The 21,465-nt window shown below is 36.9% G+C and overlaps 1 protein-coding gene across 4 annotated transcripts; it reads left to right on the top strand.

Annotated features, from left to right (window-relative positions):
* The first annotated feature begins 1,644 nt into the window (after nt 1-1,644).
* On the top strand, nt 1,645-17,874 carry LOC148211234 (Ypt/Rab-GAP domain of gyp1p superfamily protein). 4 transcript variants are annotated; one of them, XM_088124025.1, is made up of 11 exons: nt 1,700-1,847; nt 1,989-2,041; nt 2,608-2,764; nt 2,860-3,034; nt 3,327-3,397; nt 13,588-13,725; nt 13,816-13,907; nt 16,363-16,634; nt 16,767-16,852; nt 17,053-17,154; nt 17,493-17,874. In XM_088124025.1, exons 2-11 carry the CDS (start codon nt 2,013-2,015, stop codon nt 17,652-17,654), a joined length of 1,284 nt encoding a protein of 427 aa, XP_087980151.1. In that variant the 5' UTR covers nt 1,700-1,847; nt 1,989-2,012; the 3' UTR covers nt 17,655-17,874. The 4 variants fall into 4 exon arrangements, with proteins under 4 accessions (XP_087980150.1, XP_087980151.1, XP_087980153.1 ...); XM_088124026.1 differs by lacking the exon at nt 1,989-2,041 and adding an exon at nt 2,430-2,488 and having other exon boundaries at nt 1,722-1,847; XM_088124024.1 differs by lacking the exon at nt 1,989-2,041 and having other exon boundaries at nt 1,645-1,847.
* Nucleotides 17,875-21,465: the final 3,591 nt, after the last annotated feature.

The following is a 21,465-nucleotide window of genomic DNA, read 5'->3' as shown; positions in this document are numbered from 1 at the left end:
TATATTTTAAAATGACATTGGTAGGGCTGTATGAAATGATACTGTAACATTGAAAGACAAAATCAAAAATTTTTATGGTAACCAATTATCTAAAATATTAAAATTTTATAAGTCTTTTTTACCATTAGTTACCGGTGACATGAGCTTCACTCAGCAGTTAAGGCAATTTTACTCTTTTCCTAAAGGTTGGAAGTTCAATTTCATCGTGGATTTATTGTACTAAAGAAAAAAAAAACTTATTGCAAGGTCACTTACTCAAGTAAACGTGCTTAGCTCAACTAATTAAGGTATATATTATTGACCAAAAGATCAAAAATTAAAATCTCTACACCACATATTTTTTAACTAAAAAAAAGAAAGGTAAATTGCTCGAGATATTAGTTGAGATGTACTAAATATTAAGGTTCCTGTATCGAAAAGATTAAGAGACCTAATAAAACATGGTTTATAATAAAATACTTGAGTCACTTTTCTCATTGTCAATTGATTTTGAGATAAAACTCCCATGAATATTGACATGATATCATGGCTCAATAAACTCAAATGAAAATTTAGTTTAAAAAAGAGATTCAACCGAGATTAGTGAGATTAAAAGAACCACCATCTTGAAGGACATGTTAATGATCCCACGTCGAAAAGATCAAGAGATCTAAGACTATGTGGTAATAAATGTTTGATCAAACATACATTTGGCCTCTCTCCTTTCACCAAAGTAACGATTTAGTTACAATTAAGTCTCTATCGTTAAATATTAGGTTAAATTTAATAGAATTATAACATGATATCAATTTTGGGTTGATTTAATATCGGGTATAAATCGTTATTACGGTGAAAGTGTATTATCCATCCACTTATAGACAAATCTTATTTTTAGTATGGGAACTTTCATTTATTTGTTTAATTTTGATTTTCTAATTTAAAGTTCCTATTTTAATCATGCGACATTTTGGTCTATACAATTATTTTACCACTTTTTTACGCATATTTTACCACTTAATATCCACTCCTCCAATACCTCATGTCATTCATTTATGTTGTGGCAAATACCTATACACACTTAGGAAGTAATATTTTCCATGTGTTAAAGTTAAAATAAAGCCAGACTAAAATAATTATTTTCTTAAAGTTTAAGAAATAAAATAAACGTTGTGAAAATTTAGGCCAATCATATTCGAGTTTCGAATCTCCACTGGCACGTTGAACTAAAAAAATAGTATGGTTAAAACACTATTTTGATGTGTACTTTGAGTTTTTGTTTATTTTGGTTATTGTATTATCAAAATATTAATTTTGATTCATGTATTTTCGAACGTGGTCCATTTTAGTTCACGTACTTTTAAAATATTTGTTTTTGGTCATATTATTTTAAAAAGTGATAACTTTGATTATATACATAAATTTTACCCGTAACACAAATCTTTTAATATAAAGTAATGGTTACCGTTCAAGAAATATATCGAGTAACGTTGCATTGAAATTATAAAAGAAAAAAGAGATTAAAAATAAAATTAATGGGCTAAACTATTCAATTATTCAAAGTATTTAACAGTACATCAAACTAAAATCCAAGAGTTTAATCGAAGAACATTTAAATTAATGTGGAGGAAAGGAAAGATTATGCTTAAAAGTTGAAAATTATTGTGGAAATTGGCATTTATTTACGAATAATATTGTCTCTCCGGTCGGGGGTTGGGGAAATATTTGGGGGCAAACGGAGCATGGTTCTGTTGAGCGAATATGAAGAATAGTGGCAATAACAGTCTCGGCGGTGAAGATCCACACAGAAAAGAGAATACAATCTCAACTCTCGATTCCAGATTCAATCAGACCCTCAGAAATGTACAAGGGTACCAATCTCAATTCCCAATAATTCTTCTTTCCAAATCTCTCAATCCTTTGCTTGTATTTTCGTTGGATTTGAAATCCCACTCCCAATTCTAATAATGGATCGTTTTTCCGGATGTCATTTTTCACTCTTAATCGGCTAGCTCAATAAATTCCTGACTCTCGTCATGGGCGTCGGTTCCAGTTCCACAATTGTGTAAGCTTTTGATCCTCAGAGCCTCTGTTAGATAGATTGTTGAGGAAATTTTCGTGGGTTCTGTAGATCTTGATGTATGAGCTACGGCTTAGATGCGATCTGGGTTCGATGCCGTTTTACATTTGGCTTATGGGAAATGTGTGGGAGCTCAGTAGTTGGAAATTTATGTTGCTAGTTACTTTTTTAGGTTCTAATGCCAGTTTGCTAGAAAATATATTGGGGGATTTTAATCTTGGAACTGTGGCAGACTGCCCAAGTCTTTGGATTTTGATTGTTGAGTGACAGAAGTTTGATAATTATCTTGTAACTTTGTAAGTGCTTCAATTCCTTAAAACTTACCTGGTGGAGGCTACCCTGTTAAAAATTTAATTAATTTTTTTTTTGTTAGATGCTTTGCTTTTAAAGCTTTCACAGTCGGTAGATGTCACTAATTGATCCCATGGTTAGGTAACTGTAGAAACACTTGCTTTTCTTTTGACATCATATGCTATGAGCCTGAGCTTTTGATTCTGTTTTTATATTTTCTTATCATATTCTTAATCATACATCTAGAATCTCTGATGCAGGATGCTTAAAGGCCGCAGTATTCCTGGTAAAGTATTGCTGACTAGAAGAGCAGATTCACTCGAGTCCTCAAGCGTATCACAAAAATCATTAAATTATTCAAGGAGCTTCTCGGATCACGAGACTGGTACAAGTGATCGCACTGCCAAATTTGTGGAGGTGATTATGGTTTGAAAATTTTCAAATTATTTTGGTTACAACCTCTATTTTGGATGACAAGGCACATTATAGTGAAACTCTCTCTTTCAATATAGGAAGATGTCCAGATTAAAAATAATAATACTATTGTTAGTAAGTCAAAATCATTAACCTCTATTCCTGAGGATGTTGCTAAAGAAATCCAAAAGCCAATAATGGGTGCTAGAGCAACAGATTCTGCAAGGGTCATGAAGTTCACAAAGCTGCTCTCGGGGCCAACAATCATATTAGGTATGTATATTTATAGTTTTAAATAATCTTCATCATCTTGAAGGCTTTTTGTTATTACGTGTCATTCTCTTGGATTGGGATCCCTTCTTAGAGGCTGGTCCCTTTTGTCCAGCTTGTTTTTTTGTATACCTCTTGTATATTCTTTCATTTTATCTCAATAAAATCTCATTTTCTTATAAATAAAAGAGAAAAAAAGGTAATAACCAACTCTAAGAAGTAGAATTTTGTTTCTGATCCGTTTTGCTGCAAAAAACATGGATGTAAATTCTCTCCTTTTTATTTGACTATGTAGACAAGTTGCGCGAGCTAGCTTGGAGTGGCATTCCGCCATATATGCGCCCAAATATATGGAGGCTTCTTCTGGTAAGTTGGATAGATACTGATTTTGACTTCTTAATTTCTGATTGCGTGATAAAAAAGCAGGATTTCTTCTTCCTCCCTTTTTGTTTAGAGAACTTATTGAACTTAGGTTTATCGAAGATTTTGATTGATGAAACATTCTCAAGTAATGGTGCTACTGCTAACTGTTAATATTTATATACGTGTGTCTGAAATGGGAACTGCTAATGGTATATTATTCACATGATTTCTAACTTCAGAGTTCTATCGTGGTAACATTGACAATTTTTAGAGATTTTTGAGCTAACACTGAAGTCGTGTTTGAAAAATAATTTCTAACAACAGGTTTCATATGGAAGTGAGTAGAAAATTGGAGCAAAATTATCATTTATTTTCTTTGTTGTTTTCTGAATTAACTATTTATATAAAATCATTAATTGTATGTTTAAGTAGAAATTGATTTCAATGTGTTATAATTCTTAATTGATACGTAGAAGATGTAAATGAATATAGAAGAATAAATGATATCTTTCTAAATAATTTTAAAAGTTAGTTTGCAAAACGATTTTTGAAACAAAATTTGGAAAATACATCTAAACAACTCCTTAATGTTTATTTGTCCTTTTCTTTTCTTCTTTGCTTCTTTTAATTTTCTTTTGAAAGGATGAAGTTGCTGTTTTTTATTTGCACTTTCTGATTGCTTAAAAAAACTTTCTGATAGCTTAAAAAATATGTTGTTTGTTTTTTTTTTTCCAGGGAAACTAAACTTTACACTGAATTTGGGAAAAGTTACAACCATCCTTTACATTGTAACAACATCCCATTAGGAGTAAAATACACACACCCAGGGCTAGAAAGAGAATGGATAAAACGTAGAATTCGCATCCTAACAACATTAAGAAAACCCTAATGCAAAACAGAATGGACGACATCCATGAACCGAGAAAAGAAATAAGAAACAAAACTTTCATTCCCAAAGAGCTCCTTTCCATTAAAAGTGGTCCTTTTGATCATAAATCCCCAAAAAGAACTTTAAACTCAAAACCAAAGGCTCATGCCAGGATGTGTTTGGTGTTGGGAAATGCTCGCGTACGACTGAGTTTCCTAGCATGTGTGGCCGAGGGTCTGCATGCCAGAGGGTAGGGGCTCGTGCCTAGACCATAACTCTCTCGTCAAATCTAACCATGGCCCTTCATTGGGTGGGGGAGGGGAGTAGGACCTTGGGTTAAACTCAAGGTAGACTTGGTTCAACAGTGCTTACGTGGCTGTTTGGTATTGAGTTACGTAGACTTGGTGGACCTTGAGTTAAATTTGAGTTTTCGAAACTTAAATAGTTTTGTATCTCATTTTACAATGGTTTCAATAAAAATAAGAAAAGAAAGAATGATTCAACATATTTTTAGGAAAACCCCGAAGCTGTGCATGCAAGAACAACACGTAAAAACATGTAAAAGAGACTGAAAAATGAACATATTCTGTTTTACTTGAAGTCCCCAAGAACACTTTAAAACCAAGCAAGGACCTTTTAAGAATCACTTTTACACCCTAATGAGTTTTTATCAATCTTACTCTTATCATAATTACCTCAGAAATAAGATTTTCCAACTCTCTACTTCATTTTGAATTTTTTCCCTTTTGGCATATTTCTTTTTCTTACTACTCGTCACTGGAGTGAGAGACTCTAATCTAGGAGAATACTCCATAGCGAGTGTTTCATTTGCTCATTAAGATCCAAAACCTCCAAATTCAAAATTATAGATGACACTCTCAAACTTGCCTCGCCTTACCTTAACAATTGGTTTTAACCTCTCAGGGGATAAGACTGTAAGTGCTAGTTGATGTTGCATTCATTGTTATTGAAGAAATACTCTTCAGGGAAGATAATGATATGGAGCCATGAAATAATGAATTGGGAAAAAATTATTCTTATATTGTTGTTAACATATATCTGGGAATTGACATTCACCTTGTTAACCTCTCTTCCCTGGTTGAGGTCATCTTTGTGGAACATATGCCTTTATCTACTCAATATGTTTTGAAATTACATGGAAAAATGAATCTAGTTGACTTTGATGCCAATTTTGCGATATGTTGAGAAGAACTATAGGACCAACAATATTAAGGTGCTGCCAGTTTAAACTTTGACTGAGTTTTAATGAGGCTGAATGAATGGCTGAGTTTGGATGTTTTCTTGAAAGGATGACACCATTTATTTCATGGAATTGAATGCAGAGGAATAAGAGTTTTTATTATCTTATTGTATTATTTCTGTGAAAAGAGGAAATCCAGTATATATGAACATGATTAGGGGTGAAAGAAACCCCTAAAGAATCAATTACTTTAACCAAATAAAATTATGGTGGATCAGAGTTTAATTAATATCAGAGTGAATGAATAGGATGTGGGGTGGTTATATGGGATAGTTTGAATGCGTTGGAAGGATGTATAGTTTTTTAAAATTAGGAGGTTATAAATAATGTGGGTTAGGAGATACGAAGGGTAGGCAAATATTGGGTTTAAGAATCGTGGGAGAGGGATAGTTTGCCTAAGGAAGTCATCAACCTTTTATGTTTTTCTTTAACAGTTATACAAAGAACTTTATATTTTCTTACTCTTCTACTTCAATTTTTGGTTACTCACATATTGGTATTACCACAACGATTATGGCCGTGGAAGACAAGTGCATAAAGCAAGATTGGATAGTTTGAAGGCCAAAATTGAAGTTACTGAAATTTCTCAAGACAAGAAATAAAAAAGATGGTAGTCATTACACAACATTCATCTGGGAAGAGAAAAAGTAGACCGTGCTCATAAAGTTGGAGCAACTTCAGAGAAAGATGCTAGAATTGAAGTATCACACAGCCCCAATTGGCCAGATTACTGAGGAAGAAAACTTAATGAAGGTGAATTTGTGCCAAACTATGGGCTTTAGTATGCAAGTTACTTGCGAGGGGAAGAAATCCAAACACCATTTGGTGATGAAGCTAGGCCTGGTCATAAGGGTTTTGAAATTGAGGTCATGAGGTGAAGCAGCCACATGTAGCCCATCAACAACCAGTACTGAAATAGGAACGATCAAAGTATGGGAGGATTATTTTTTGGCTGAATATTTCTATGCAAGTTTGAGTGACATGAACATGAAAAGATACAAAATTTGGTAGATGGTGATAACTGGGTTGGGTTGAAGTTGAAATCTGTAGATTAGGGGTGGATTATTGTGGATTGGGTTTTGGTACCTACCAATCCATTCGAATCTTGTTGTATGATTGAGAACTTGGATGATTAGGAGTTAGAACATTCGTGGCATGGTCAGGGATCACTGCCAGAAGGATTAGGAGCATGTAGGGAGACCAATCAAGAAGATTTATAAAAACAACCAGATGAGGATCTTAAAGCTTGAAGTTCTGTTTTGATGCTGCAACAGGGTTTGGGTTTTTCCTTCTTGGTGAGATGGCTTTGCTGCTTGATAATAGCAGTATTAGGATTCAGAGTCACAGCTAGACTTTGGCCATTAGGGCATGACTTGAATTGGGAGATATGAGATGGCCTCTTATTCTTTTCATTGAAAAGCCATCACTTAGGCATAAACCATCCTTGCATGCATTTACAAGAATGTAACATGCAAGATATCCATGTAGCACAATCAGAAAATGGCCCAACTCGACCTACATTTCAGTCCCATTTTCATGTTCATATCATTACCTAGTAGAGTTGCCCACCAATTTTTGTGTTTTTGTTCACTCATTTGCAAAGTAATTTTAAATGTGCCCAAGCCTCGAAAGATGTGCTGGTGTGGGTTTTTGGTTGAAGCCGATCATTACCAAATAACTGCTAAGTATCTGGATGAAGACCACTTCTTATGGGCTTCTAGTTTCAGCATATTGGGAGTTCATTTAATTGTTATTAAGGTTGGCATTTGGGTGGGATTCGCACTGTTAAGTTTTGGGGAAAAAGAAGTTAAGTGGAAATTGGAATTGTTGGCATGTTGAGCAGATGATGATTTTTGGGACAATGGGCCGTGTCAGCCATTAGGGACTAGTGAGTTGCGAGTTAGTATGTGGGATCACTGGGATGGTTCTATGAAAAAATGGAGTTTGTTGGAGAAAATTTAGTTTATTTAAGTGAGGAGATTACAGTTAATGTGGGCTTAGGAGATTACGAGGTAGATACATGTTTGGGTAGAGAATTTAGGAAAGGAATAGCCCTATCAAAAGGCCATCAACCTATGTATTTTTCTCTCAAGAGGTATAAAAGAAGTCCATATTCTCATAACTTTCTACTACAATTTTTTGGTCTATGTATTTTGTTAGTTCATTGTATTTTTCTTACTTGTGCTGTTGATGCGTGCACATCATTATAACTATCATGCTCACCTTCGGTGATAATGCAGCGATGTTCTGATATATGGCATTTACTTTAAGGTGCTTTTTCTCCATTTTTTTCTGTCCTTTATTTTTTTTTCTGATAAGAAACACTTCACTGATGGTGATAGAGAACAGGAACTCAAAAACAGCCTTAAGGCCAAGGAGACAAGGTGTTCCATCACCTAAAATTTAGAATTTAAACAGAATACCTCCAATTTAGGTAAATCAAAGAGGATTTGTTAGGATCCCAAATACAAGAACCTAACAAGAACACTATATTGCAATACAAAAGAGTAATTAAAATACCGATAGCCTTTTGAGAGGGCTATCTCTCTCCCAAGAACTCTTTCAAGTTCCTCGCACAAAACTATTCTCTAAGATATCCTCCATCTCTCCCTACCACCCTTATTTATAACAACTCTCTTAACTAATTACCATTCTAATTACCATACTACCCCTCTATACTAACAAACTAATATTCCTCTATACACCTAATAGGACTCTCACATTACTCCGCCCTTTAAAGATACCTTGTCCTCAAGGTGTGTAAAACAAAATGGCTTTTAACACCACAAAACTAGAAGTTTGGCTAAATAGCAACTAATAAAAACCCTAGATTCTGACTCCTTCCTGAGGGCATCCGACGATGTGCGACTAGGTGGGGCAGTGGCGGCGACGGTCTGTGGCACGACCAACGATGGCGGCAATGGTGTGTTGACGTCGAATGGTGGCAGCGGGCGGCAGATGGTGGCGGCGGCAGACGACGAAGGAGGCACTGGTGGCGGGTGATGGCGGTCGGCGATCAGCGGCGGGCGGCGGCGGAGTAGGTTGGGAGGTCTGCTGCTTAGGGGGAAAAATGGTGAAGTGGCCGCTAGAGTTAGTTTAGATTTTAGGTTTAAAAATCAAGGACATCCTAGCCCAAAGCCCATCTTGTATTTCTATCTTTGATAAGTCTCGGGCCTCAACCATTTTATCCAATACCGGCCCATTCCCCTTAGCACCTTCCAATTTCAGCCCATTCCCTTTAGCATATTTGTCTACAGAACAAATAGGGCACCCCACCTATGCAGCCTTTCTTTTCTCCTTCAGTGTTTTGGAAGGGGAAAATGATATAGATAACCTAAAAAAGTTTTTAGTTTGCTCAATTGACCTCAATCATAAAAATTGACTCAACTGACCCAATTTTAACTTTTCTGACATTTCAGAGAGTATGTAATTACGAATATACCCTCGAATTAATTAAACTACAATGAATCTGGCATGGAATCACGTAGGTTGGTGTAATTAAAACCATGGGCGACACTTGATTCATGGCCATGAATTTATTAAAGTACCACCAACTTATTAATTTCCCACCAAATTTTTGTATTATCATTAAATATATACCCACACATTCGCACAGATTGCAAAAAATAAAAGTATATTTCAGTCCTTATTGTCCTCATGCACATCTTTCACCTTTTTTTGAAGAACTTCCATACCTTTTCCAACATTTTTCACCTTAAAGGAAGTCAATTTTCCAATGTTTCAGTCCTTATGGTCAAACCGGGACCATGAAAACCTAGTCCATTGTTAGCTTGACCATGGCCATGAAAATAACCTAGCCCATTGTTAGTTTGACCATGGCCGTGAAAAATAGTACCACGACCGTGGTGTTCATGAAAGACAACTGATGAGCAAGGTTTGACCGTGGTTAAATTGTTTGTTTTATCATGGCCTTGAAAGTTAAGACCACAGCCGTGAATTAGATGTACTTTACGTTCTGTCCAAATTCATGGTCGGCCATGGTCGTGGCCTTGAAATTCGACAGAATCAATATCCTCGTTCAATTTGCACGAGGATTGAAATTCGACAGAATAAAATTCACGCTCGTACCACGAGCATTGACTTACGTAACTTTTGACCCACAAAAATACTCATAAAATTTCAGAAATTTCATTCACTCCAACTACATACATCATATTCTAGACGAATCGAAAACAATATTATGAACCAATAAAAAACTAACCTCGTTCAAGATGTCAAAGATGAAAAATTGACTTCCTTTAAGGTATTCAAGATGTGAAAAATGTTGGAAAAGGTATGGAAGTTCTTCAAAAAAAGGTGAAAGATGTGCATGAGGACAATAAGGACTGAAATATACTTTTATTTTTTGCAATCTGTGCGAATGTGTGGGTATATATTTAATGATAATACAAAAATTTGGTGGGAAATTAATAAGTTGGTGGTACTTTAATAAATTCATGGCCATGAATCAAGTGTCGCCCATGGTTTTAATTACACCAACCTACGTGATTCCATGCCAGATTCGTTGTAGTTTAATTAATTCGAGGGTATATTCGTAATTACATACTCTCTGAAATGTCAGAAAAGTTAAAATTGGGTCAGTTGAGTCAATTTTTATAATTGAGGTCAATTGAGCAAACTAAAAACTTTTTTAGGTTATCTATGTCATTTTCCCGTTTTGGAATGTAAGCGACGGTGCCACCATTCCTGTAACTCCATCCACACCCCCCGACCACTCCTGCATTAGCTGGCAACGCCTTCCAACAGTCCCGTTTCTCTGTTTTCTTTTATTTTCGTCATGATTTTCCACTCTCCCCGAGCTTCACCGGTACTAAAACCCCTTCCCCTTCGGCTTTTTGCTTCTTGCTATAGAAGCAACAAGGGCCGGCTTCCCTTCGGGCATCCAACCTCCGTCCCCATTCTCTCGTGCCCTATCTTTGATTTGCGCCCTATCTTTGATTTTCGTCGTCGATCTCGCATCCGAGCCTTCCTTCCCGACATTCGTTCTCTCTTCTTTTTCTGCCTCTTCATCAAAAAACTCCTCATCAAAAAACTCCTGTGCAAATCAGATTCATCCATCTTCGGACTCGTACCCTTCCTTCTTGGACATTTGATTTCTTCTTCATTCTTACTTCTGCAGCATCTTCTTTGTCGTTGCCTTCTTCCTTTCCTCCATAGCTTCTTCATACTCCTTTGTGGATAGTTTTTATTCTCTGTTCTCGAGGCATCCTTGTACAACGACATTCCCAAACCTTGATTGATTTTCCATCGAACTCCAATCCACACTCTTGGGTCTGATCGCCGTCTTCCAGCAACCTTTCGTCCCTGCTTCCAAATGCTCTTTCGGATGCTCCTTGCTTCTTCCTTCCTCGATCTCTCTTTTTCCTCTCTAATTGTAAACCTTTCTTGCATTTTTTTTTTGCATTTCTTTCATTACTCGACGCATAATCTTCCCTCATTTCTATAAACATTTCCTTTAACTTCATCGTGGTCTTGAATGGGAGATCCATGGTCAGGATGAACTTGCTCTGATACCAATTTGTTAGGATCTCAAATACAAGAACCTAACAAGAGCACTATATTGCAGTACAAAAGAGTAATTACAATACCGATAGCCTTTCGAGAGGGCTATCTCTCTCCCAAGAACTCTCTCAAGTTCCTCGCACAAAACTATTCTCCAAGATATCCTCCACCTCTCCCTACCACCCTTATTTATAACAACTCTCCTAACTAATTACCATTCTAATTACCATACTACCCCTTCATACTAACAAACTAATATTCCTCTATACCTCTAATAGGACTCTCAAAGATGCATTAGTACCCTAAAAAATAACTGTGGAGGGCCCTTCAGTTTGAGGCTGCATAAAGCACAATATAAAAAAAATTATGAAAAGGCTGATTGGTATTTATTTAGATAATAATCCCAGGGGGAGGTTACAAAGCGAATTCAACACACAGTACAAAATATCTGTTGGCTAATTCGAAGGGCCAATTGGCTCTTCCTACCCTTACAACACTTGCACTTATATTCCTTCTAATCCCCCTACACAACCTGTTCTTACCTACTCATATTTTGAATCCCACCCTTAAGTAACTACTTGTGTTACGATACTACATGACTAACTTGTAGAAGTTTTTTTTTTTTCTTTTTGAAAGAAACAATTTCATTGATGTATGAAATTACAAAAGTCCTAGAAGGGGATTACATGAAGTGCTTCCAATTGGCTAAAAGGAAAGTGTAGCTATAGTGATGAAACAATGGATTGCATTTACAACAAGTAATAACTAGGAAGACTATAGCCTCAAAAAATCTATTAAATGTGAGAGAAATATTGTTGAAGGTGCTCTGATTTCGTTCTCTCCATAAGATCCAAAAGAATTCTAGAATGAAGTTCAGCCAAAGAAGTTTCTTTTCCTTTCTAAATGGGTGACCTGAAAGGGTAGCTTCTAGGAGGAGTGGTGGATTCATTGGTAAGACAGTGGACCATCCAAAGGTGCTTAGGATGTAGTTCCAAAAATCGCCTACATATTGGCAATTTACAGATAGGTGTTATTGTGTCTCTAGGTTGGATTGGCAGATCACACATCATTGGGGAGAGAGAGCCATGTAAGGCATCCTTCTTTGGAGCTTATCACAGGTGTTGACGGCCTGGTCTCCCAAAGAAAAATTTTCATCTTTTTTTGGACAAGAGTACTTCCAAATGCCTTCATAGAGTCTTGGCGTGGGATCCAGATCTGGATGAGTGAGGTCTTTGATAAGAGATCTGGATAAAAAGATGCCATTTGTTTCCAGTTTCCACAACAGAATATCAGTCTCCGTAGTCAATTATATAGTAGAGAGCTTATGTGAGAGAGCTGCCCATTCCACAATTTCTGCATCCTTTAGGTTCCTCCTTAAGCTCAAATTCCAGCATCTGTTTTCTGCTGACCAAAGGTCTCGAATGGAAGCCTCTTTTTTCATGGATAAGGCAAAGAGGAGAGGTGAATGCTGTTCGAGAGGTTCATTGATCAACCAGGAACAGTCAAAAATGGAGTATTGCTGCCATTACCAATTTTATATGCCAATCGATCGAAAACCAGCTTCTGTGTTTTGAGAATCGCTTTCCAAGGGCCTTTTCCAGATGGGAGAGTAGTTGTTATAGGTTTAAAGGACCATGATGAACGACCATACCTTGCTTCAATCACCCTATGCCAAAGTCGACCTCTCTTTAGGGTACCTCCACATCCATTTTGCAAGAAGGGCCTTGTTTTTCTGTTTCATGTTGGTAAGGCTCAATCCCCCCTCGAGAAGCGGCTGTTGTGTGATGTCCCTTTTGACCAAGTGTAAACCGGGGGTTCCCTTATTATCTTTCCAGAGAAAGCTTCTAAAGAGGCTATCTAAAGTGTTTACTACTTTTGAGGGCATAGGGAAAAGTGCAAGGTAGTAGGTAGGGAGGTTTGAATAAGTGTGTGCCTACCACCTTTTGAGATGAAAGAATTATTCCTGGAGTGCAATCTTTTCTTCACTTGTAGAAGGTACATTCCTTTTTTGCCCTCCCTGGAGTACACTTTCATGATTGGTGGTCTAACAAAGGCCTGTATATCTTCTGAACATTCTCTAATTATTTATATCATAAGAGAGTTCCCGAAGCATTTTACCCTAAGATTCTAGCTTTACCTTTTCACCAGCATTCAAAAAGAATGTCAAGGAACCAACCGCTTATATTTTCGGGATACACAACTGAATATAAGCCATCCCCTGGAGAAAGGGCAGCTAGGACACATGTTAGGGGAATAACCCAGGATTTTCTTTTGAACTCTTTCAAAAACTGTTATAAGCCATTGAACAGATAAAGCATTTTGTAACTTTGGGGTTATTTTTGTGTCCATGAAATTATTAACTTATTATAAGTGAACATTATTTACCAGATTCCTTGCAATTTACAACTGTGATAGTTATCTAGCTTGCTTAGAAGGAAAATTACACAAAGATTTGCCTAGCTTGAACTTTGATTAACTTTGGACTTGTCTGATAGAATCCTTTAGTTGCTTGTCCAAAATTTAAATATGCACTGACAACAGGGCTATGCACCACCTAATTCAGATAGAAAGGAGGGAGTTCTACGAAGAAAGAGGCTTGAGTATCTTGACAGTGTTGCACAGTTCTATGACATTCCTGATACTGAACGTTCTGACGATGAAATAAACATGCTCCGCCAGGTAATGATTACCATGTTAGTGCTGAAGTTGATAATTCAATTCTCTAGTTCTACCACACAGTCCTTGAAAATTGCTTTCCTTTCTCGCTAGATTGCTGTTGATTGTCCTAGAACTGTACCTGATGTTGTTTTCTTTCAACAAGCACAAGTTCAGAAATCCTTGGAGCGTATTCTCTATACTTGGTGAGATATTATCCTTGCCTTGCATTGTCAGTATTAGTATTTTTCGTGACAGGTGATAGTGACTAATACCTATGTAAGTTATTATTGTTATTTTTTATATTCTTTAATTAATAGGATGTTGAGTGGAATCTTTTTCAGAACCAGGTTGTTGTATAGGAAAGTTTATTTATTTTGAGAATGTAACTAATTTTTATTGATGTCGTGCAGTTACATATGAAGGATCAATCTAGTTATTTATTTGTATACAAAGTATCAATTTTCCTATTAGGAGGTTAGGAAAATCTCCTCAAGCTATTGAGAGGAACCAAGGAAATATATTGATAATGAAAGAAATACAAAATGATAACTACCAAGTAATTTAAGGAATTTGGTCCCGAGTATTCTTACTCAAGTCTAAACCACACTAAACAATTGCCTACCTCAATCCTTTCCCGACCCTATTTATAACAAATTTCCAACTTCCCTAACTAATTACTAATATACCTTTAATACACTAATAATATTTCTAGTTCTATCCTAATAGCATTTCCTATCCGATATAATTACATAATGGTTTAGATAGGGACGCCATTGGAACAAAACTTAGCTTTTATTGATGTGGTCAAAAGTTACATACTGATATTTTGGACCTCATGGTGATATACGGAACACCCTGCGGAGCACTAAAACTCAGCCATCTCAAAAAATTCATCCACTCTCATTCCTTTTCATTGAGTATTTCGTAGTTCCTCTCTGACCTAATTCCCTGGTCTACAACTTTTACTTCATTGATTCATAAATTTTTTTGCCTGCCTTCTGAGCCTTTGACCGCATTACGGCTGGTGAATACTGTCTTTTGCTGAAAAAGCTCTTTCTTCTTTGGACATGTGTTCCATATGGCTGTGTATCCTCTTGGTAAGAAACCATATATACACAAAAGAAAAATATAAAAGGCCAAAGCAACCTAGAGGCCGGGGTAGAGGAAACCCCACAAAATAAAGCTATCAAATACCCATACCCTATCAGTCCCTGAATTAACCTCTACAGCTCTTGAGTGACATCTAGTCATATGCAACCTAGAGGCCGGGGTCTCCTTGTTTCTTATTCCCTTGAAGCTACAATCTTTCTTCTCTAATTTCCCTTAAGAATGACAAAGAAGTTGGTAGAATGTAGAAGTAAGGCACCCCTCTAATCCACTTTGTCCATCATGCTCCATAAAGAGAACAGCATCAAGAAATTATCAATGTCCGAGATAGTTGTCTTTCTCAAGGTCAAAGTTAGCAAGGCATCCCTCTCTTCTTCTTTTTCCTCCGCTCATCCACAAGCTTGTTGGCTATGACAATGAGATCCAAGATCTGACGAAGGCAGATTGAAAATCATTGATAGTGTGAGGCGAACATTTTTTGATCTTTCAGCAAAATCATGGTACAGTAGTAAGGCTAATCATCCTATAATCCTTGGTGGTCACATTAATGACAACCTTTTGAAAAAATTATCAGGACAACGCCAATAAAGTGTGGACTTTTGTATTTGGTATCACTATTCCCAAGTCCACAAGTTTATAAGGAAGAAAAACTTCTGCTTTCCCAAGAAATGGGTTATCCGAAATGACATGCAAAAAGAAAAGAAGAGAAAACAACTTTTAAGTTTTAAGAAACACTTACTTAAATACGTTTGTGCTGAATTTTTGTTCCAGAAAGCATAGAGCTATTTTACAAACAATCCTAAAGCATTATTTTCAAAGTTAAAGACTATTTTGAGAACTCAACATTTGAAATAATTGAGTTAGGACAGTTGTTCAGTGTCATTTCTAAACTACACCTTAATAACGCACCTCTTATCCCTGGCACCAAGGCCACATAAATTTCAACTGAGAACTTTCATGAGGCACCACAATTCTCGTTTTTATCTTTTGAATTTCTTATCATAATTCACTGAAGTATTAAAATTTATATGTTTCATTCTTGATGTTAAAATAAATGGTATATTGTATTATAATATTGATCACACTATGTTCTACAAATTGATCAAAAAGTAATAGAAAGCTATGTTTTAAAATTTATTTTTGTCATTCACTCGTTTGTAATGGGAATGAAATTTTGGCTAATTAAAATCAGATGATAACAAATGAATAATAGTTCCGTAGTTCCATAGTTGGAAAGTTGTGAGTTTGTTAAGAATTAAAATTAAATAGGTTTTAAAAGTTTACCAAATGGGAAATATGAAAATATATTTTCTTCACATTTAAAAAAGAAATATTTCATTCTGGTCAGCCAAACATCACTTTATGTTTTCTTTCTTGAGAAATCCAGGTCTCAAATGGAGTCATTGTTATTTATTGGGTAAAATATTCTTAGTTATTCTACAAGTAGACATGACCAAGATGTGGAGCATTGCACGACACAGTTATTATGTGTATAATGATCCTGGCAGAGATCAGTATTGCATCTCATTTACATAATTGGTTTCAACCCAGGGCCATTCGGCATCCTGCAAGTGGATACGTCCAGGGAATAAATGATCTTGCTACTCCATTTTTAGTCGTCTTCTTGTCAGAATACTTGGAAGGTGGTGTTGAGAAATGGTCTATCTCTGATCTATCTCCTGAAAAGATCACAAACATCGAGGCAGATTGCTACTGGTGTCTATCGAAATTACTTGATGGTATGCAAGATCATTACACGTTTGCGCAACCGGGAATTCAGAGGCTTGTATTTAAGTTGAAGGAACTCGTTAGGAGGATTGATGGTAATCTCTCTTTCTGTCACTCTTTTGTAGAAGCCACCTGTTTGAATTTCCTACAATTCATCTTCCCGACAGCTTAGAGCATTTGAATAAGCCATTTATTAACCAATCACTTATGTTCCTTAATTCTGCCAGAACCTGTTTCAAGACACATGGAGGAGCAAGGTCTGGAATTTCTTCAATTCGCTTTTCGGTGGTTCAACTGTCTTCTGATACGTGAGGTCTGCCAAGACATTTGAATATATACTGCTGTAGTTTCCTTTCTGTTATTTCTGTTCGGTAGAGATTTAAACCATATTACATTCTGTAATCAATAGAGCCCATCAGTCCACTAGGAGGGTAAAATCAGCCAATAGTATCAAATACTTTGTGCCTTGCCAGTTATAAATGCAATGTTAATGATTTTGTTTTGTTGCATCAGATTCCTTTCCATCTTGTCACCCGGTTATGGGATACCTATCTTGCTGAAGGGGATTCGTTGCCAGATTTCCTTGTCTACATATTTGCCAGTTTTCTTTTGACAGTAAGGACATCAAACTTTTTATGATAGATTTTTTTCCCTGGCAGCGATATATGTAGTGAATTTCTTTGGTTCGATGAATGTATTTTCATGTGACATGTTAAGACTCAAAAAAGAACCTCTGTTTTGATACTATTTCTTGGAAGGAAAGTGTTATAAATGGTTTCTTTCAATGGCTTACATTATTGAAGCGTCACTCAAGGTTCTGAGGTTTCTGAGTGAACTCTTCAACGGATGAAATGAAGGGCAATATCATATTTAGCTGCTTGACTTGTTTCTGTTCAAAAATTTCAGTCTAGATGTTGTGTCTGCTATAATATTGGGTTTTCCTTTGTTTTCAGTGGTCTGATGAGCTACAGAAACTTGATTTCCAAGAACTGGTGATGTTTCTCCAGCATGTTCCAACTCAAAATTGGAGCCATCAAGAGCTTGAGATGGTGCTTTCAAGAGCATACATGTGGCACAGTATGTTCAACAAGTCTCCCAGACACCTTGTTAGCTGAATGGCATTCACACTTTGAAGGTTGCCAAAATTTGTTTTCCTTTTTCTTCATTTTTCCTTTTTCTTCATCTTTCTTGAATGGGGTTTCTGCTGCTCTGCTTGTGTAAGGAAACGATTCAAATGTTCTGGCATGTATCATTCCTTGTACCGGTTGTATTTTCTGAGCAATTATTTGTAGATGTACTGTATTTTGAAGGAGTAAAGTGCATTTTTTTTGGTTAGATCTAACTCTGGGCTAATGAAGTTCTTATCCTCATCCTAGGGGTGTATACGAGTTGGGTTGAGTCAGGTTAGAGGGTTCTCCTATCCGATGGAATTAGATCAAGTAGACAACCCAACCCTATTTTTGAGTTGGGTTGGATTGGGTCATCGGATTATACGTGGATCGGGTGGCTAAACGCTATAAAACATTGACACGATAAATAAGGAGAAATATCTGTGTCGGACATGGGTACATCTGGACATGCTCCAGATATGTGTCCGACATGTAATTTGAAGTGTCCGATTATTTATTTATTTATTTTAATTTCAAACACTTGGGACACGCCAAGAAAATGTTGTTTCCTTGGCCCAATTTTGGAAGCCAGCTGAAATCTAAAAAATTTAAACTTAAAATAATTTGAAAGTACTATTTTTTTGGGCTAGACTCCTCTCTCTTTTCACTCAGACCCACTCTTCTGTACATGTGAGTTAAATTAAATAAGTTATATTCTTACTTTCTTTTCTTTTCCCTGATTTTATATTAATTAAACTATAGTAGAATATGATTTTTTTAATAAGAAACAAAGAGAATGCATTCAAATCAAAAGAGTCCAAAAAGACGAGAACAACCTAAAGGCGGAGGGTAGAGAGAACCCTCCCCAAAGAGAACTATACAATCGCATTCTTCCAATCCTATGAAATAAAAAAAAGACGGTAGTTTCACCAAGAAGTTGTATGCTTTGTATTCACACAAAAAGAATCTAAAGGGATAGATTTGTCCTAAAAAAGTCTACTATTTCTCTCTTTCCAAAGATACCAAAGAAGAGCCCTCGCTGCACAGTGCTAGGACCGCAGCTTTCGCCACCCCACCAAATCCTTTCGCTATGAAGTCATCTATATGTTTAGGGAGACAGAAGGAAAAATCCAAAAGAGAAGCCATATAGTTCCAAGCCCGAGTGGCAAAATAAGAGTGGATGAAAATATGATCCATCGAATCTGAATTTATTAGGTAGAGACCACAAACCGAAGGGAGAGCGTCCAATGGGGGAGCTTTCTTTGTATTCTCTCGGCTGTGTTTGTGCTCCTATAAAAGAGAGTCCATAGGAAAAATTTCACCTTTTTGGAACCCTAAAATTCCAAATCATAGAAGCTGTGGTCGTGTTCAATTTAGGGAAGGGAGTCGTCAAAGCTATAAAAGCTGATTTCGTTGTGAAACAGCCTTTACTATCTGCCTTCTACCATAAACGATCCCTGCCTTGGCCCGGAACCATACCTTCTAATTTGTCAGTGAAAGAAGCCCATCTATCGATCTCTCTATCAAAAAGACCTTCTCAACCCGATATCCCAAGTTGAAGTCTCGGTAACCCAGCAAGCTGCCACAGAATGGTTCTTTTTAGTGGAAAGGTTGTACAAATCGGGAACAAAGAAGAAAGGGGAGAAGGATCAATCCATCTATCCTCCCAAAATCTCACTAAGTCTCCCCTTGAAACTTAAAAAAAGGTGAGCTTTGTGAAGACCTCTAGGTTGTTCTGTATATTTATCCAAGGTCTTCCAATAGAAGACCCTTGCAAAGGCAAAGACGTCCAACCATGTGAATCCTCATAAATGGAAGCTATCACCTTCCTCCAAAAACTATTTTTTTTCAATTGCAAAGCGCCAAAGCCATTTCATGAGGAGAGCTTTATTCCTTAATCCAAGGAAGCCAATACCGAGACCCCCCTGTTTGTGAGACAAGGCAGTCTGTGACCATTTCACAAGATTTCTAATTGGTCTAAATCTTCCACCATTCTAAATGAAGTCTCGCATGAGTTTCTCCATGGTCGAGATCACCGACTTAGGAGCTTTTAGGATTGAAAAAAAATAGATCGGGACGTTGTTCAAAACTGCTTGTGCTAGAGTTAATCGACCCCCCTTTGATAGCAACAAAGATCTCCATTTTTCTAGTCTCTTATGCATTTTGTCCACCACTGCTTCCCAATAGATTGACATTCTATGATTTTATCCAAGAGGGAAACCAAGATAGGAGAAGGGAAAGAATTCTGCCTTACACCCAAAACAGAGGCTCAGAAATTCACATCTGCCTCACTGTAATTAATTCCTATCGCTGCAAGTTTAGCAACATTCAATGAAATCCCGATCATAGTAAGGAAAATTTGAATCAGACCCCACCAATTTTCCATCATCTTAGGAGAATAAGGGTTAAAAATCAGTACATCGTCTGCATACTGAAGGCGTGTTACCTCTATAGAATTTTGGCTTACAGTGAGACCTTTTAGGATGTTCCTTTCGTAGCAAAAATGAACTAACCTACTGAAGGCATCTCCCACTATGGTGAAAAGAAAGGGAGAGAGAGGATCACCCTGTCTAAGACCCCTCTTTGCCAAAATCTTCCCTCTAGGTCTTCCGTTTACAATAACTGAGAAGTTTGTGGTCGAGAGACAGCCCCAAATCCACATCCGCCATCTGACACCAAAGCCTTTCGCCTGAAGCGTTGCATCTAAGAAAGACCAATCGACCTTATCATAAGCCTTCTCAAAATCAAGTTTTAAGGGGTAGCCCTGTTTTTTCTCCTTTATCCAGTAGCTAACTAATTCAGAAGCTACTAAAATAGCATCAAGAATCTGTCGCCCTTCTACAAAAGCCGCTTGAGCATCGTGAATGATGAGGGGGAAGACCTTCTTAAGCCTGCTTGAGAGCACTTTGGCTATAATTTTATAAAGACAAGTAACCAAGCTTATGGGTCTAAAGTTTTTTACCGAGGAGGGTTGAGTTTTTTTGGGTATAAGGCAAATATATGTTTCATTTGTCCTTTTGTTGATAATTCTTTTCTCAAAAAATCGTGGAATACCTTCAACAAATCTGATTTAAAGATGTTCCACGCCTTTTTCATGAATTCGTGGCTCATACCGTCCGGACCCGGAGACTTTAAAGAACCCAAATCTGCCACTACCTTTTTAATCTCCTCCTCCACAAAAGGAGCTTCAAGCTGAGATATAATTCCAAAAGATAAAGGGGACCAATCCATATTTTCTGTAATAAAACAATTATCAACAGTGGAAGTGATAAGGTGGAAAAATAGTTCAGAATTTCTGCCTCAATTTCCTCAACTGTTGTTAACCGAGAACCTTGCTCATTTTCTATCTCCCCAATGAAAGCCAGGTTCTTTTTATGAGAAGTCCACCTATGGAAAAAATTGGTGTTTTCATCCCCCTTCTCTAGCCATCTGATCTTGCCTTTCTGTGCCCACATTCGTTGTTCAATAATAATCGTCTCTACAAGCTGCTCCTTTAGTTTAGTTCTTTATATGACGTCTTCAGCCATAAGTGTACACATTTTCTCCTTTTTGTCAAGAGCCTCTATAGCTTTCGAAAACTCTGCCTTTTTTTCCCCACATTTCCAAGAACATCTATGTTCCATTGGACAAGGATGCCCTTCAAACCCTTCAGTTTTTCCATGAAGCCATAACTAAACCATCCTCTCAATGGATTATCCTTCCACCAGTTTTCTACCAGAGGGATCAGTTGAGGAGAGTCCAACGATGCATTCTCAAATCTGAAAGGAGTAGGCCCCCATTTGATAGCCTCATTTGCCAATTGAATTGGGAAGTGGTC

The sequence above is a fragment of the Momordica charantia genome, assembly GCF_013281855.1.
Source record: "Momordica charantia cultivar OHB3-1 chromosome 5 unlocalized genomic scaffold, Mcharantia_2.0 BLBB01000005.1, whole genome shotgun sequence".
Classification (NCBI taxonomy): domain Eukaryota; kingdom Viridiplantae; phylum Streptophyta; class Magnoliopsida; order Cucurbitales; family Cucurbitaceae; genus Momordica; species Momordica charantia.
This window is presented reverse-complemented; position numbering and strand designations above follow the sequence as displayed.